The sequence below is a fragment of the Callithrix jacchus genome, chromosome 20 (assembly GCF_049354715.1).
Source record: "Callithrix jacchus isolate 240 chromosome 20, calJac240_pri, whole genome shotgun sequence".
NCBI lineage: Eukaryota > Metazoa > Chordata > Mammalia > Primates > Cebidae > Callithrix > Callithrix jacchus.
In genome coordinates this window covers 47,323,866-47,340,237 of record NC_133521.1, presented here as the reverse complement: position 1 = coordinate 47,340,237, position 16,372 = coordinate 47,323,866, and the positions used below count along the sequence as shown (strand labels likewise).

The 16,372-nt window shown below is 58.5% G+C and overlaps 2 protein-coding genes and 2 long non-coding RNA genes across 12 annotated transcripts in view; 2 read left to right on the top strand and 2 right to left on the bottom strand.

Annotated features, from left to right (window-relative positions):
• Positions 1–3,375: 3,375 nt before the first annotated feature.
• On the bottom strand, positions 3,376–6,621 carry LOC144580566 (uncharacterized). Its single transcript, XR_013530344.1, has 2 exons — positions 6,537–6,621; positions 3,376–6,184 (listed from the first exon to the last, which is right to left on the bottom strand). It is a non-coding gene; the product is annotated as an uncharacterized LOC144580566 (long non-coding RNA).
• Positions 5,360–9,885, top strand: SPATA2L (spermatogenesis associated 2 like). Its single transcript, XM_002761273.6, has 3 exons — positions 5,360–5,447; positions 5,819–6,122; positions 7,993–9,885. The coding sequence occupies exons 2-3, from the start codon at positions 5,820–5,822 to the stop codon at positions 8,962–8,964; spliced, it is 1,275 nt and encodes a 424-aa protein (XP_002761319.1). The 5' UTR covers positions 5,360–5,447; position 5,819; the 3' UTR covers positions 8,965–9,885.
• A 4-nt stretch (positions 9,886–9,889) lies between these two features.
• Positions 9,890–16,372, bottom strand: part of CDK10 (cyclin dependent kinase 10) — a 34,488-nt gene continuing 28,005 nt past the window's right edge. For 5 of the 9 annotated variants that reach the window (XM_078358075.1, XM_035281644.3, XM_002761271.6 and 2 more), the window contains exons 3-13: positions 15,314–15,385; positions 14,727–14,829; positions 14,387–14,468; positions 13,994–14,061; positions 12,897–12,949; positions 12,742–12,811; positions 12,008–12,067; positions 11,517–11,640; positions 11,165–11,304; positions 10,882–10,934; positions 9,890–10,652 (exon numbers count right to left, since the gene is read on the bottom strand). In XM_078358075.1, coding sequence (XP_078214201.1) covers positions 10,555–10,652; positions 10,882–10,934; positions 11,165–11,304; positions 11,517–11,640; positions 12,008–12,067; positions 12,742–12,811; positions 12,897–12,949; positions 13,994–14,061; positions 14,387–14,468; positions 14,727–14,829; positions 15,314–15,332 — 870 coding nt within the window. In that variant the 5' untranslated portion in view covers positions 15,333–15,385 and the 3' untranslated portion in view covers positions 9,890–10,554. The remainder of the gene's footprint in view (positions 10,653–10,881; positions 10,935–11,164; positions 11,305–11,516; positions 11,641–12,007; positions 12,068–12,741; positions 12,812–12,896; positions 12,950–13,993; positions 14,062–14,386; positions 14,469–14,726; positions 14,830–15,313; positions 15,386–16,372) is intronic. The other 4 variants (XM_008986399.5, XM_078358073.1, XM_078358074.1 and 1 more) reach the window with 2 other exon arrangements.
• On the top strand, positions 12,642–15,802 carry LOC103789565 (uncharacterized). Its single transcript, XR_004737238.3, has 2 exons — positions 12,642–12,828; positions 13,862–15,802. It is a non-coding gene; the product is annotated as an uncharacterized LOC103789565 (long non-coding RNA).

Sequence of the window (16,372 nt, the reverse complement as noted above, 5' to 3'; positions counted from 1 at the left end):
AGCACAGCATAAGGGACACCCCACGACCCTGTGGGGCCCTCAGCCCTACAGAGAGGAAGCAGATTTATTCTGAACTGGGTACAGTAGTTCATGACTGTAATTTGAGGTTAGAAGTTCGAGACCTGTAGGGCTGTAGGGCCCCACGGGGTCGTGGGGCGTCCCTTGTGCTGTGCTGAGGCGCAGGATCTGAGAAGTAGAGAGATAGGACACTGAAGAACTGGTGACGAGAATCTGGACTTGGGGGGCCACGCCACCTGTAAGCGGAGATCAGTGAGAGCCCCAAATGCGCAGAAGCATCTGTATTTATTAGGTACAAGCAGCGGGCAGGGTCACGAGTGAGGTCTTCATCTGTAGGCGTAGTGATAGGGCATACATCATCACGTGAGTCACAAGCGAGGGGGCCACCCCATTATCACCTAGTCAAGAGAAGCGGGCCGTGTGCAGTAGGAGGCCGTGCCATGTGCACTAGTAGAGGGTCGTGTACAGAAAAGGGGTCCACCCCATTAGGTCACCGAGGTAAGTAGGTGGGCTGTGTGCAGCACTTCTTATCTGGGGGCTGGAGACTTCAAAGGGTTTCTAATGGAAGGATTCTGTAAGCCACGGCAGTGGGAGCTGACAGACGTGTGCTCTTCTCTAAGATATTTATGGGAGGATGATTTGAGCCAGCACAGAAGTGAGAAAAGACTGACAGGGTGGACAGCAGCCGTGACTGGTCACACCAGAGGGTTCTTCTCCCTCGGTTACTTCCAGGATCTCAGGCCTGAGGCTGACTTTCCACAGGAACTGGATGCAGGTGCCACAGCTCCTCTATCAGGAGGGAAGGCTCTTGCTCCAAGCCTGCCATACAGCGTTTGCCCTTTCAGGCAGGGACGCCACCGCCGGGGTCTTTGGTTCCTGTCCTGGTCTGGCTGTTTTCCCATGTGCTGCTTCTGTTCTGTGACTGCTCTGGGCATTCCTCCTACTACAAACTACTATACGGTTATAAACAAGGATTCTATAAATCAGCACTAAATGTGTCCATACAGCTCCGACTACAATACCTGTATGATTATATAGAAAGATTATAGAGAACTAAGTATGCTACATATAAGTACTAAGTATGATTGTATAAACTGCATATATGTAAGCAGTAAGTTATACTTCAGGCACTAATTCCATACACTAATATATGATTATATATATATAGGATTAAATAAAGGAAATAGCTGAGCAATAACACTATAAACTAAGATATTCTTCAGGCACTAATTGTGCCTGGGTTCTGGACATTTCTCCTTCCTCGGTGCCCGGGGGGGTGGTACCCTCCGAGACCAGCCTGACCAACATGGTGAAAACTTATCTTTACTAAAAACACAAAAAAATTTAGCCAAGCGTGGTGGCACATGCCTGTAGTCCCAGCTACTGGGGAGGCTGAGGCAAGAGGATCCCTTGAACCCAGGAGGCAGAGGTTGCAGTGAGCTGACATTGTGCCACTGCACTCCAGCCTGGGCAACAGAGTGAAACTCCGTCTCAAAAAATAAATGAAAAGAAAACGTAATAGCTGGGTGCGGTGGCTCATGCCTGCAGTCCCAGCAGTTAGGGAGGCTGAGGCAGGCGGATCATTTGAGGTTGGGAGTTCAGTACCAGCCTGGCTAACAGAGAAACCCCGTGCCCACTAAAAAACACAAAAATTGGCTGGGCGTTGTGGCACGTGCCTATAAGCCCAGCTACTTGGGAGGCTGAGGCAGGTGAATCGCTTGAACCCAGGAGGCAAAGATTACAGTGAGCTGCGATCACGCCACTGCACTCTGGCCTGAGCTACGGAGCAAGACTCTGTCTCAATAATTAATAAATAAATATTGAAAAGCTACTCTGCATAAGCAGCAGCGTTCAATTTGTGACAAAAATCAAAGGAAAAGTACGATTTAGCATTGTATCAACTGGACACAGAAGATGAGGAAGCTGGTGGATGGTGCGTCTGGCTGGGAGGGAACTGGAGCACCGTGGGGTGGACAGGGCAGTGGCCCCAGAGGACCAGGTGCAGTCCTGGGACAGGAAAGTGTAGACGGACGCTCTGACCTAGCAAGGCTGACCTCAGTTTTAGACGACGCGTATTCATATGTGGTCGAGATAATGGAGTGTCCATCCCAGGTCACGGAAGGAGGGGAGAACGCGCACAGCCCACAGAGTGTCCTTGGGTGGGCGCGAGGGAGCTGGGAACGCATGTAGCTACCACTGGGGAACGCATGTAGCTACCACTGGGTAACAAACTACCACAACTCATGGGCTGAAGTACACACTAGGCCGGGCATGGTGGCTCACATCTGGAATCCCAGCACCGTGGGAGGCTCAGGTGGGAGGATCACTTGAGTCCAGGAGTTTGGGAACAGCCTGGGCAACATAGTAAGGCCCATCTCTACTAAAAAATTAAAAATTAGGCTGAGCACCTTGGGAGGCCGAGGCGGGTGGATCACCTGAGGTCAGCAGGTTGAGACTAGCCTGGCCAATGTGGTGAAACCCGTCTCTACTAAAAATACAAAAAACAGAAACAAAAATTCAGTATTGAATTTTTTAAAAAAGAAAAAAAAAAATACAGAAGTCAGCTGGGTGGCTCTAGGTGCAGCTTCTAGGTGGCAACCCAGTGACTGGGGGTCGCATTCATCCGAAAAGCTGCCTGCTGTCTGTGGTTGGTGCCGGCTGTCGTCTGGGACCCCAGTCAGGGTTATCACAATGACAACGTGAGGCCTGGATGGGTCTCCAGGTGCTGCCAGAGCGACAAGATGGGTGGCCTGAACCAGCAGAAATGTACTCTCTCACCATTTGCAGGCCTCAAGTCAAAATCAAGCTGCAGGCAGGCCGACTCCCTCTGGAGGGTTTAGGGGAGAACTTTTTGCCTCCAGCTTCTGGTGTCGAACACAGCTGGTGGTACCTTAGCTCATGGCTTCTCGTCCCGCCTCCATCTTCAGGCTGTCTTCTCTCCTGAGGTTCATCTATTTTTCTCTCTTCTTAGAAGGACAGCAGTCGCTGGATTTAGGGCCCATGCCGACACAGAACAACCTCATCTTTTTTTTTTTTTTTTGAGGCGGAGTTCCTCGTTACCCAGGCTGGAGTGCAATGGCACCATCTCGGCTCACCGCAACCTCCGCCTCCTGGGTTCAGGCAATTCTCTTGCCTCAGCCTCCTGAGTAGCTGGGATTACAGGCACGCGCCACCATGCCCAGCTAATTTTTTGTATTTTTAGTAGAGACGGGGTTTCACCATGTTGACCAGGATGGTCTCGATCTCTTGACCTCGTGATCCACCCGCCTCGGCCTCCCAAAGTGCTGGGATTACAGGCTTGAGCCACCGCGCCCGGCCTGGTTTCTTGTTTTTTTAAAGCTGCCTGAGACTGGGTAATTTATTTTTTTAAAAAAGTTAGGTTTAATTGACTCACAGTTTCACATGGCTGGAGAGGCCTCAGAAAACTTACAATCATGGCAGAAGGCAGTGCCTCACAGGGTGACAGGAGAGAGAATGAGCACCGAGCAAAGGGGGAAACTCCTTATAAAAGCATCAGATCTGGTGGAACTCACTGTCATGAGAACAGCAGGGAGGAAGCTGCCCCCATGATTTAATTATTTCCACCTGGTCCCACCCTTGACAGGTGGGGATTGTTACAATGCAAGATGAGATTCTGAGGCCTGGCTCAGTGGCTCATGCCTGTAATCTCAGCACTCTGGGAGGCTGACGAGGGCAGATCACCTGAGGTCACCAATTTGAGATCAGCCTGACTAACATGGAGAAACTCGGTCTCTACTAAAAATACAAAATTAGGCGGGCATGGTGGTGTATGCCTTTAGTCCCAGCCACTTGGATTGAGGCAGGAAAATTGCTTGAACCTGAGAGGTGGAGGTTGCAGTGAGCTGATATTGCGCCACTGCACTCCAGCCTGGGCAACGAGTGAAATTGCATCTCAAAAAAAAAAAAAAAAAAAAGATGAGATTTTTGGGAGAGGACACAGACCCAAACCATATTCAGTCACCCACGCTAGAGTGCAGTGTCGGCTCACTGCAGGCCCCACCTTCCCCTCCAGGGTTCAAGTGATTCTCCTGCCATGCCATCAGATCTGGTGGAACTCACTGTCATGAGAACAGCAGGGAGGAAGCTGTCCCCATGATTTAATTATTTCCACCTGGTCCCACCCTTGACAGGTGGGGATTGTTACAATGCAAGTACCTGGGATTACAGACATGCGCCACCACGGCTGGCTAATTTTTGTATTTTTAGTAGATACGGGGCTTCACCATGTTGGCCAGGCTTGTCTCAAAACTCCCGACCTCAAGTGATCCGCCCTCCTCGGCTTTCCAGAGTGCTGGGATTACAGGTGTGAGCCACCATGCCCGGCCACGATTACAGTATTTTTAAGACTAATTTAAGAAAAAGCAGAGACGAGACGTCGCGGCCCAGGGAAAGTTTCAACAAACTTGGGCCTTGGTTTTGGTGGCCTGGAGAGGTGAGGGGCACAGACGGGAAGCAGAGCCTGCCCAAAGCGGGAGTATAGGTGGGGGGGTCGAGGCTGGGACCCCAAGGGTCTCCCTCATCCTCCTCTCCTAGGCAATGCGAGAAAATGTCTTTAGCACAGAACGGAGGAACCCGAGCGAACAAAACGCCCCCGGGAGGTCGTGGCCCAGATTTAGCCTGGAAGGATCCACAGCCCAGGTCAGCTTTTAGTGTAGAGAGGGGGCAGTTTCGCCCTGCCTCAGAGACCCGCCCAGACGCTGCTCTCAGGAGCGGCGGCTGACAAGTGCGGGAAGCCGGTAAGCGGAAGCGGCAGAAATAGGACCCGAGGTCCTGGCACCGACCTGAGGCGAGGCTGAAAAAGGCTTGTCCTTGCGCCCACCTTCCGCGACGGGCACCGCCCACAAGCAAATAGCCCCGCCCCGCGGGAGAGGCCCGCCCCCGAGCCCGGCCAATCCCCACAGGTAATGCAGGTGGCCCCGCCCCGCAGAAACGGCTCGTTCCAGGATCCAACCAATCACCGCAGGCAATGCAGGGGGCCCCGCCCCGGAGGGGGACGAGCCCGCGCACCTGCTTCCCTGTGCCGGGACGCCTGAGGCTGGGTCCCTGTCTCATAGGGAGAAGCGGCCCAGGCACAACCTTCACTGAGCGCCTCCCCTGAGCCCGCAGCCCTCGGCCCTGGGGCGTCGTGAAAGACACGGGTCCCGTGGGGAGACGGGCGACGGGCGACGCGGTGACAGGAGGCTCTCGGGGCGCCTCGCGCAGGTGATCGGCCTGGCGGGACACCGCCTCCTTCCGGCTTTCACCAGGCCCCGCCCCTCCTAAATTAGCTGAAGGCGGGGCCTAAGCCAAGCTCCGCCCCCGGCGTCAAGGCCGCGGACCCGGGCGGAGCCGACTCCCGGCGGAAGCGCACGGCGCACGCGGAGACCCGAACTGAGCGGTGGCTGCCGGCGACCGCTGTGGACGGACAGGTAGCGCCATCTCCCGCGAGTTCCGCAGCTCCATCTGCCAGGCGAGGGGGCTCTGGTCTGGAGAGGGCTCAGCGGGCGGAAGCGCGTCTGTAGGGAAGGGTGCGGTCGGTAACCGGGGCGCCCCTGGAAGGCCGAGGTTCCCCCGGCTGGGGAGGGGCTGGGGGTGCGGGGGCGCTCAGCTGGAGAGGGCCGGATCGCCGGGTGGGCGGGCAGATGGCGCCGGGGGCTCCAGATTAGGGGGTGCCAAGGATACTCGGGCGCTCAGCCGGTGGGGGCGGGGTCTCCAGGCTCGGGGGGTCCTGGGGACGCTGGGCGGGGGCTCGGAGAGAGCAGGGCGCGGCCTGAGGTCCCTGACCCCCCGCCCGCCGCAGGATGGGCAGCAGCTCGCTGTCCGAGGACTACCGCCTGTGCTTGGAGCGCGAGCTGCGACGGGGACGCGCGGGCGTGTGCGGGGACCCCTCGCTGCGCGCGGTGCTCTGGCAGATCCTGGTGGAAGACTTTGACCTGCACGGGGCGCTGCAGGACGACGCGCTGGCGCTGCTCACCGACGGGCTGTGGGGCCGCGCCGACCTGGCGCCCGCGCTGCGCGGCCTGGCCCGCGCCTTCGAGCTGCTGGAACTGGCCGCTGTGCACCTGTACCTGCTGCCCTGGAGGAAGGAGTTCACCACCATCAAGGTAGGCGCCGGCCCGCGGAAGCGCGTTCCTCGTCCTGGCCTGCGGGTCGAGGGAGACCACGCCTGTCGGAAGAGAGGGGCTTTCAGCGTCCTTAGTGCCCGGTGGGCGTCTCAGGGCTCAGAGCGCCGAGGGGTCGGGGGCGTGCTGGGGCACCCACTCTGAGGGCTGAGAACATGGGTGGGCGAGGGCAGGCTTGTCCTGCTCGAGAGCGTGTGTCAGTGTCTTCCCTAAGGCGGCCTCGCGGCCCCAGCTACCATGGGAATCTTGGGACAGGGGCACAGGAGGGACTTGAGGTCCCGCGGTCATCCTCATTCCTCCAGGATATGGGCCACTCCCATTTGCAGAGGCGGCCGCCGAGGCTGGGAGGACTGCAGATGGGCGGATCCCTGTAAAGGTGCAGGGCTGGGCACAGACCTAGTGAGCTCCTTGGCTTGGGGCCGGTGTGGCCCCTCCAGGTGAGATCCTGGCGGCAGGAGGGGGCAGGGCCGCCCGGAGCTCTGAGCTAATTCGGAAGAGTAGGAAGCGGATGACGCCACTGCACACGTGGGCGAGCTACGCCTCCACCGGTTGCCATGGCAGCGGCAATCTCTGCGCGGCTCCCCGGGGACACCTGCTGGTCCGCTGAACTCTCATTCACGAGAGGGAAGGACAGGTCTGCCTTTGAGGCCTCCCAGGCAGGGCGAGAGAATGGGCCGGGCCTCAGTGCCCAGCACCCCTGGGTTGGACCTAGTTCTGCTGCCTCCTGGCCGGGAGGCCTTGGCCGTTACCTCATCTCTCTCAGCCACTTTCCTCCTCTGAAACAGGGACACAAGACAGTCCAGTTCATGGACCCGAGGAATGAATGGAAGCCCTGAGCTCAGTGCGGCAGGCACGTGGGCCGTGCCCCTTTCATGGAGTTAGGGAATTTTACATTCAGGAGGCAGTGACTGTCCTGCTCCTTTAGTTCTTCGCCCAACTGTAGGCTAGAAAGCACTCACCATTGTTACGGCTGTCAGCCCAGGGCAAGGACAGCCTCTGGAGCTCTGGAAACACGTTGCCTCCAGGTGGTGGAATACTACACCGCAGGGCAGCAGGGGAAAATGAAGGGTGGAGCTTCCATCCTCATCTGCAAGACTGTAACGGGAAGAAAAGTTCAGAACAGCATGTTTAAGAGGCTGCCTATTCTAGTTTTGGGTAGAGACCTTGAAAAGGGGTGGGGCCCCTCATAAGAGGGGCAAACCAAAATCTATATTTGTGTTTGCAAAGTAACACCTGGGCAGGCACATCCAAAACTAATTAGACTAGCCATCTCCAGGGGTAAAGAGAGTGGCAGGGGACGAAGACAATGACATTTCTCAGTACAGGGGCTCTTTGTTTTGTTCTGATTCATGAGGCAGGTTAATGTATTAGTTGTTTTTTCCATTAAATCTAAGAAATCCTAGGCTGGGCACGGTGGCTCAGACCTGTAAACCCAGCACTTTGGGAGGCCGAGGCAGGCAGATCACTTGAGGTCAGGAGTTCGAGACCAGCCTGGCCAATAGGGTGAAACCCTGTCTCTTAGTACTAAAAGTATGAATATATAGCTGGGTGTGGTGGTGGGTGCCTGTAGTCCCAGCTACTTGGGAGGCTGCGGCAGGGGAATTGCTTGAATCTGGGAGCCACAGGCAACAGCGAGCTGAGATCGAGCCACTGCACTCCATCCTGGATGACAGAGCGATGGCGTCTCAAAGAAACAACAACAAAAAAGAAATTGTGATGTTCGGGCCTGGCCCAGACTGGCTAAGCCTAGTTTCTGGGGTTGGGCCCAAGCATCAGAAGCTGCCAACGCTTGAGCCGATGATCCTGGACCCGCTGTGCTCCGGGGTCCGCTGACCAGGTCGCTCTCTTGCAGACCTTCTCCGGGGGCTACGTGCACGTGCTGAAGGGTGTGCTGTCAGATGACCTCCTCCTCAAGAGCTTCCAGAAGATGGGCTACGTGCGCAGGGACAGCCACCGGCTCATGGTGACTGCTCTGCCCCCTGCCTGCCAGCTGGTGCAGGTGGCCCTGGGCTGCTTCGCCCTCCGGCTGGAATGTGAGATCCTGGGTGAGGTGCTGGCCCAGCTGGGCACCAGTGTGCTCCCAGCTGAGGACCTGCTGCAGGCGCGGCGTGCCAGTGGAGATGTGGCCTCCTGTGTGGCCTGGCTGCAGCAGCGGCTGGCCCAGGATGAGGAGCCGCCACCCCTGCCCCCCCGAGGCTCCCCTGCTGCTTACAGGCCCCCACTGGACTTATACCGGGACCTGCAGGAGGACGAGGGCTCCGAGGACGCCAGCCTCTATGGGGAGCCGTCACCAGGTCCTGACTCGCCCTCGGCAGAGCTGGCCTACAGGCCGCCACTCTGGGAGCAGAGTGCCAAACTGTGGGGCCCTGAGGGCCAGGCCTGGGATCCCCCAACTGAGGAGCTCTCACAGGCCAGCACCCCACCCTATGGGGCCTTGGAGGAGGGGCTGGAACCCGAATCCTCCGCCTTCTCCTTCCTCTCCCTGCGCAGTGAGCTGAGTAGGCCTGGAGACCTGGCCACTCCCGAAAGCTCTGCGGGGGCCAGCCCCAGGCGCATTCGGGCAGAGGGCGTACCAGCCTCAGCCTACAGGTCTGTCTCTGAACCCCCAGGCTACCAGGCACACAGCTGCCTGTCCCCTGGTGCCCTGCCCACCCTCTGCTGCGACACATGTCGCCAGCTGCACGCTGCCCACTGCGCGGCCCTGCCCGCCTGCCGCCCCGGCCACTCCCTGCGCGTGCTGCTTGGCGATGCCCAGCGGCGCTTGTGGCTGCAGCGTGCACAGATGGACACCCTGCTCTTCAACAGCCCCGGGGCCCGGCCCTAGGCCATGTAGGCCCCACGTCAAGGGCTCTTGGGAGACAGCTCCCGTGGTGCTTCTCTTTGCTGGGGAGGGGTCTGGGCCTCCTAGGGCCTGGACCTCTAGTTGCTTTGTCCCTGGGGGAGTCCTGGGCACAGCAGTGGCTTGGAGTCCAGGCCAACCTCTGCTGGAGGCAGGACTCACCCTGTATATGGAACGCTTGGATGGCCACAGGTCTCAGCTGGCTGGCAGGCAGGAACCTTCCCACATTTCTGTCCTCGGAACTCAGACCCATGTTTACATGTGCTGGGTAGAGGGGTCCAGCCTGTTCCAGCCAGTGCCTGAAGCTGTCCCCAGGGCTGGCAGCTCCCTGCAGTGCAGGGCTCAGGACTTCGGGGCCCTCCAGGGGCCCCAGGTCTTCTCCACACAGGAGTGTCCTCAAGGGTCTGCTGGTGACGCCTAGGTCCCCCCCAAGCTCTGCTGGGGCCCATCTGGGGGGCTCTGCTCAGTGCATGGCTGACCTGGCTCTGGGGACACCGGCCCTCCCCTTGGGTGTCACAGCAGCTGGGCTCACAGAGGGGGAATGACCTCAGCCCAGACATGGAGGTGCCTGAGAGCTGCCGGAATGGGCAGCAGCTGACAGCCAGGCAGGCCCTGAGCGTCACTGTTACTGGGCAGAGGGGCCTTGCAGGTCTGTCCTGGTAACAATGCTCCCACCCTCCCTTCCCTTGGGTGCAGCCCACAGGCTGGAGAGGAGGTGGCTCTGCCCTGAATGCCCTCTTGGGTCTGGTGAGAGAGGGCCAGGGCACATCCACTGCGACAGCCCTCTGGGCTGACCTCCCTAACCCCAAAGCTGAGCCTGCTCTCCTGACCCTCCCCTAACTCCTCTCCTCCTGGCACTCAGAGGGCACTGTCAGCATCAGAGCACATTAAATGCTGGTGAAACCATGTCTTTTAAGAAAGTTTTTATCTGACCAGAGCGTACCAAACCTCTCAACATCAGTGTTGCAGCCTCCCATTGGGGCCTCTGTGAGGAGTGGGATGCAACGGGGCCCCTTGCCCAGGGTTCTCCTGGGGGTCCCGGGGCATCCTCACTTGTGGCCCGCACACTACACCTCGTCCCTCTTGTTCTCATCTGGAATCCTGACAGGCCCACCTGGGGTCACCAAAGCTGACCCATGCAGGGGGCAGCTCCTGATGACTGAAAGGGGAGAAGGTGGTCTGGGTTCTGCTCATCCCAAGCCAGCATCCACCACGACTCCAAGACACCAGAGGGAAGTGCACTGGCCACTCCTCCAAAGAAGCAGGGTCCCATGGTTCCCACAGTGAGGCCGGAGAGCCTCATGAGACCCCTGCAGCTGGGGACGGAGCCACCAGACCCACCCTTCCAGGGTGCACAGGCTGGAAGCCCCTGAAGCGTCGCCCTGCAACCAAGCCCTGTTTCTAGGGCAGCAGTGGGCTCAGGGGAAGACAGTGTGATGGTCACTGGAGGATGGTCCCAGCCAAGGGGACCAGCCAGATTCCAGGTGCCTTGTCAGCCTGGATCACAGCACCCTTCACAGACACCGCCAACCTGAAGATCTGGCTCTGGGATGCAGGTGTGAGCTGGGCCCGCCGTCAGGGCTTGCAGCGCTTGCTCTGGCCCTCGGAGGTGGCCGGGGCGGCCCGCTTGTTGCGGTGGTGAGGAAAGGTGGGCATGAGCTCCGGCTCACAGGCTGTAGGGAGAAGGGTGGTTCAGGGCTGGCAGGCAGCAGGCCCAGGTCTGAGTCCAGCACTGCCTCTTGACCTGGCCCTGGGCTGTCTCTGCACCTCCATGTCCCCGTCCTCTTACCCTGGAGAGGGTGTGCGGTCAGTGACGGCACCAGGACAGTTCACCACCCACCCCCGGGCAAAGGGCTCCCAGCCAAGCCCTCCCGAGCGAGCCTGAGGAAGCCAGACACTCACGCAGGGGCTTCTCCTTGAAGTAGGAGCTCTCCAGGCAGTCCCCAGCGGTCGCCCTGGAGGAATGCAGCATGTGTGACCAGCTGGTGAGTCTGGCTTCCTCCCCTGCCACCCGGTGGAGCAACCCATGATACAGATTCTCAAAGGCTGGATGGGCGGCCAGAAGCCTACACGAGGGGGTGTGTGCCTGGGGAGGGCGTCTCTGCAGCAGTGGGTTAGGCTCTGGGAAACCATCCCCCCAGAATGTGGGTGGTGGGCGTCCCTGGCCCCATGCAGGGATCAGCACCTTTTCTTAGGGTCGTACATGAACAGGAAGTGGAGCAGGCGCAGCCCAGCCTCCGACAGCCATGGGAACTTGTGCTTTAGGTTGTTGTACGGCTGCTTCCGAAGGCTATACTGACCAACCAGCGGCAGCTTGGAAAAGCCCTACGGGAGGCAGGAGCTGAGGCGCGCAGGGCGGGGGCACGGGCGGGTACGGGAGGCAGGAGCTGAGGCGCGCAGGGCGGGGGCACGGGCGGGTACGGGAGGCAGGAGCTGAGGCGCGCATGGCGGGGGCACGGGCGGGTACGGGAGGCAGGAGCTGAGGTGCGCAGGGCAGGGGCACGGGCGGGGGGCTGCGGGGTGCCCAGGACACCCACCGGCCAGATGGTCTCACTCGGCGTCCCCAGCAGCTGCACGATCAAGTCAATCTGGTGGATCTCGGAGGTGCCGGGGAGAAGGGGCTTGTGGGCCAGCAGCTCGGCCAGGATGCAGCCCACGGCCCTGCAGAGAACAGGAACCTCACTGCGGTCAGACCTCTGCTGACCCCACCAGTGCAAGCCTGGGTCAAGGGCACTGAGAACAGGCAGGGACCATGGGCTCCCCTCCTGGGCCCTGCAGGCCTCCCAGGGTGACAACGGGCAGGGGCAAGTGTCCCTCCTGCAGACCTCGTGCTCCGGGCCTGGCAACAGCAAGCTAGGTTCTCACAGTTCCTCCTGGGTTCCCAGGCTCAGGCCCACCTCCCTGGGAGTGGGAAGCTGGCAAAGACCCTACTGCACTCCTGCTCCTCCCCTGAGGCTGAGCTCACGGACCAAGTGACCCAGCTCCTGTCCCTGCCCTTCCTGAGGCCACGGGAGCCACAGGCACTCACCACATGTCGATGCTGGTGGTCTGTGTGGTGGTTCCCAGCAGCAGCTCGGGGGCTCGGTACCTGCACACAGAAACGCCACCTCAGTATGGCCAGCTCTCTTCCCCTGCCCCGGCCTCCCTGAGAGTCTGTAGGCCTGGAAAAGCGCTCCAGCTGGGACTACCCTCCGTCCCAAGTCCTGCAGTCCAGGTGGCGCACACAGCAACAGCTGCCGGTGGCGAGAGCCATCCCCAGTCTCCAGGACCATGGGCCTTAGCACACAGCCACACCAGCCACCAGCAGCCCATTCTGACGGGGACCACACAGTAGGTGGGTCCGGACCTGGGTAAGACCAACCCTGACGTTCAGCCCATGCTAAGCATGACCCTGTTCGGCCTACTACAACTGTCCTGGAGGAAGAACCAGAGGCAGGACGCAAGCTGCCCACCCTTTAGTCTGTGAAGCAGTCTTCCCTCCCAGAGACAGACTGACAGCCATGCTCTGTTTCAGGCTACCTTGGGCCAAGATGTGTCTCACCTGGGCAGGTCCCTTGGTGCCACTGTGCCCGGCTCACCATTTCCTGGGACAGCCCTGCTGTTTCCCGGGAGGCTGTCCCAGACCCAGCGTTTACAAGTGTGCACAGGCCCTAGAGCCTGACATTCTCAAGGCCCATTTGTCACTTCAGCCTGACATCGCCAAGGAGCGGTCCCCCAGGCACACCTGGTCCCCAGGGGCCACCACACTTTCGAGGAGCTCACCAGAGAGTGACCACCTTGGGGGTCATCGGCTTTACTGGGACACCGTAGGCCCGGGCCAGGCCAAAATCCGCTACAGCAGAAAGAGGAGTGAGTATCACCAAGCGAGGACTGACGAGCTGCCATCTGGGGACAGGGCTTGCACCAGCTGCACCCACCTGTCTTCACGCAGCCCTTGTCAGTCATGAGCAAGTTGGAGACCTTCAGGTCCCTGTGATGGAAAGACAGTGGCAGTGGTTTCCAGAGAGCCAGGGCCGCCTGGAGGATCAGATGTTCCCCACGGCACCAGTGCTCACATATTCCTGCACTCTTCCTCATGCTTCAGCTTTTTAGTATCTTTATTTTTTCATTAACCCACACATGCTCTTAATGTTTGGGCCCTTGTAAAAATGGGAGCAATGCACAGTGGCTCAAGCCTGTAATCCCCACACTTGGGAAGGCTGAGGCAGGCGGACCACAAGGTCAAGAGACTGAGACCATCCTGGCCCTCATGGTGAAATCCCATCTTTATTAAAAATACAAGTATTAGCTGGGCGTGCTGGTGCACGTCTGTAGTCCCAGCAACATGGGAGGCTGAGGCAGGAGAATCACTTGAACCCAGGAGGCACATGTTGCAGTGAGCCAGAATCATGCCACTGGACTCCAGCCTGATGACAGAGCGAGACTCTGTCTCAAAACAAACAAACAAAAGACTGAGCATGGTGGCTCACACTCGTAATCCCAGCATTTTGGGAGGCTGAGGTGGGTGGATCATGAGGTCAGGTGTTTGAGACAAGTCTGACCAGCACAATGAAACCCCGTCTCTACTAAAAAAACTTCAAAAAATGAGCTGGGCATGGTAGCATGTACCTGTAATCCCAGCTAACTGGGAGGCTGAGGCAGAAGAATTTCTTGAACTTGGGAGGTGGAGGTTGCAGTGAGACCAGATTGCACCACTGAACTCCATCCTGGTGACAGAGCAAGACTCTGTCTCAAAAAAAAAAAAAAAAGGGACTGCATGGCTAGGCAAGTTGGCTCCCACTTAAAATCCCAGCACTTTGGAAGGCCAAGGTGGGTGGATCACTTGAGCCCAGGAGTTTGAGAGCAGCCTGGGCAACATACAGAGACTCCATCTCTATTTTAGAAAAAATACCAATGGAGTGCAAGCAGCAGGCAAGCTGCGACCCGGGAACCCTGAGCTCTTCTAACTATGCACGGAGGCAGCAGTGAGGCCTCATCGGAAGTGGTGCTTCCACCTCTGCCTTGCTCCACCCACCTGTGGATGATGAAGTTCCTGTGCAGGTACTGGAGGCCCCGGAGCACCTGCAGCACGATGCACTTGACCTGTGCAGAGGATCAGAGGTCAGAGGTCAGAGGTACCAGTCAGGGTGAACCTGCAGGGGAGCCAGCCCACACTGGCCAGCAGGTCTAGCCATCACCACCACACCCCGGGAAACCAGCGCCCTCACAAGGCTCTCAGCCCGGGGCTGCCCACTCCCGGCAAATGCCCCACCACAGGAATTCCCCTCATGGAATTTCAGCTCACCAAAACACTGGAGGCAGAGGCAGCAGTGCTCTACCAGTCCCCAGGTGGCCCTGTGTGTTACAGATGTGCACCACAGGGCCCATGAAGGCCATCCACCTATCCCGGGCCCCCTCTGCCACGCACCTGGGCCTCCGAGAAGGGTGTTGGCATATTCTCCAGGAGGCTGGCCAGGTCCTGCTCACAGTAACCCATCACCAGGAAGATACTGGAAGAAAGAGAAGATGCATGCCACCCTTCTGCCTTCTCTCAAGGGGTCAAAGTGGACCTCCCTTTCTGCAGGAGGGGACATGGGCAGGACAACCGTGTCACCCTCAGACAATGGGGGTGTCAAGCCAGGCGGTGAGGTGGGGTCACCTCTTGTCTGACAACCTCATGCCCAGTGACGCTGTCTTCACTCTGTGCAATGCCTCTAGCCCAACACACGTGCTCCCTGGGGCCCGACGCAGACCAGGAGATCGTGCACCTCTCCAGGTGGTTCCCGACAACCACCTCCTTCAGCTCCACGATATTCGGGTGGCGTAGGCGGAGCAGCAGCGTGATCTCCCGCAGGCTGCTGATGGGGATGCCTGCAGAGGGAGGCGGTCTCAGCGAGCCCCACCCAGTGATCACAGGGAAGCCCCAACCCCCGCTGCTCTTGGAGCTCCAGGAACACCTGATACCAGGTGCTGCAGTTGTCCCCACTTCAGGGAGAATCAGGGCCACCCCATTAAGCACTTTTAACTCTTCCTTGACCAAATACAAAGTGGACACCTCTCTAACCACCATGGACACTCATCTGGGGCCAGGCAGGTGCTGGGCGTGCAGGAGCCAGCAAAGCTGAGCCTGCAGAGGTGGGCTCACCAGACAGGAGGGAGAAGAGGGGATACAGACCACAAAGCCCTCCTGGCAGAGATCTGGGGACCTGGGAGGTGACACGCTGGGCCACAGCAGAACCCTCCCAGAGGCTGGCCCCTATAGCCACAGTGCAGTTGCGCTCAGGAGGGTTCAGGTAACTCACGCCTTCCCGCCTCCTCCCACTGTGAGGTCCCAGCACCCCATCTCCCTGCTCACCATCCTTCTCCTTGTCCATCCGCACCTTCTTCAGCGCAACAATCTCATCTGTCTGGGTGTCCCGCGCCCGATCTGCAGTGGAGACACATCTGTGATGATGTCCCATTGACGCCCTCGTGGGCTCCCCAGCACCGCACAGGAGCCTCTCCCTCAGCCACAGGGGTGCCCTTTCTTTCCTCTGACAACCTCATGCCAGCGACACTCAATTCTCACTCTGTGCAACAGCTCTAGCCCAAGACATGTGCTCCCTGGGGGATTTGCTCATTTGACCTGGGCAGGGATGCCCAGTTTTGCTCTGTGCAGGACCCTGGCTGCAGCCACTCAGTTCTGTGGCTCCAGGCTCTCCATGTCCTCCTCCTCAGCACGCAGACCACTGCTGTGTGCTCTCTTGGAATCTCCTAAAAGCAAATAAGGTATTACGTGTAGAAAAAGGTCAACCTTATTGTGTGTGAAGATAATGCTACAATTTCATAGCGGTTGTAAGCGTCAGTTGTGTGGTGTGGTTTTTTCTCTTTCTTTTTTTTTTTTTTTTTGAGACAGAATCTGACTCTATCGCCAGGCTGGAGTGCAGTGGTGCAATCTCAGCTCACCGCAACCTCTGCCTCCTGGGTTCAAGCAGTTCTCTTGCCTCAGCCTCCTGAGTAGCTGGGATTGCAGACGCGCGCCATCACACCCAGCTAATTTTATATTTTAGTAGAGACGGGGTTTCACTGTGTTTGCCAGGATGGTCTCGATGTCTTGACCTCCTGATCTACCCGCCTTGGGCTCCCAAAGTGCTGGGATTACAGGCGTGAGCCACTGTTTTTTTCTTTTCGAGACAGGGTCTCACTCTGTTGCCAAGGCTGGAGTGCAGTGGCTGATGACAGCTCACTGCAGCCTCCGATTCCTGGGCTTGGCCGGTCAGTGGCTCACACCTGTAATCCCAGTGCTTTGGGAGGCTGAGGCAGGAGGATCATTTGAGCTCAGGACTTCAAGACCAACCTGGTCAATATAAGGAAATCCCATTGAAAAATAAGCTGGTGTGGTGGTGCACGCTTGTGGTCCCAGCTACTCAGGAGG

Bases quoted from the DNA above. Each gene is read 5' to 3' on its own strand.
- SPATA2L (XM_002761273.6), top strand. From the start codon at position 5,820: ATGGGCAGCAGCTCGCTGTCCGAGGACTACCGCCTGTGCTTGGAGCGC. The intron at 6,123-7,992 runs GTAGGCGCCGGC...GCTCTCTTGCAG, and splicing joins AGGAGTTCACCACCATCAAG to ACCTTCTCCGGGGGCTACGT.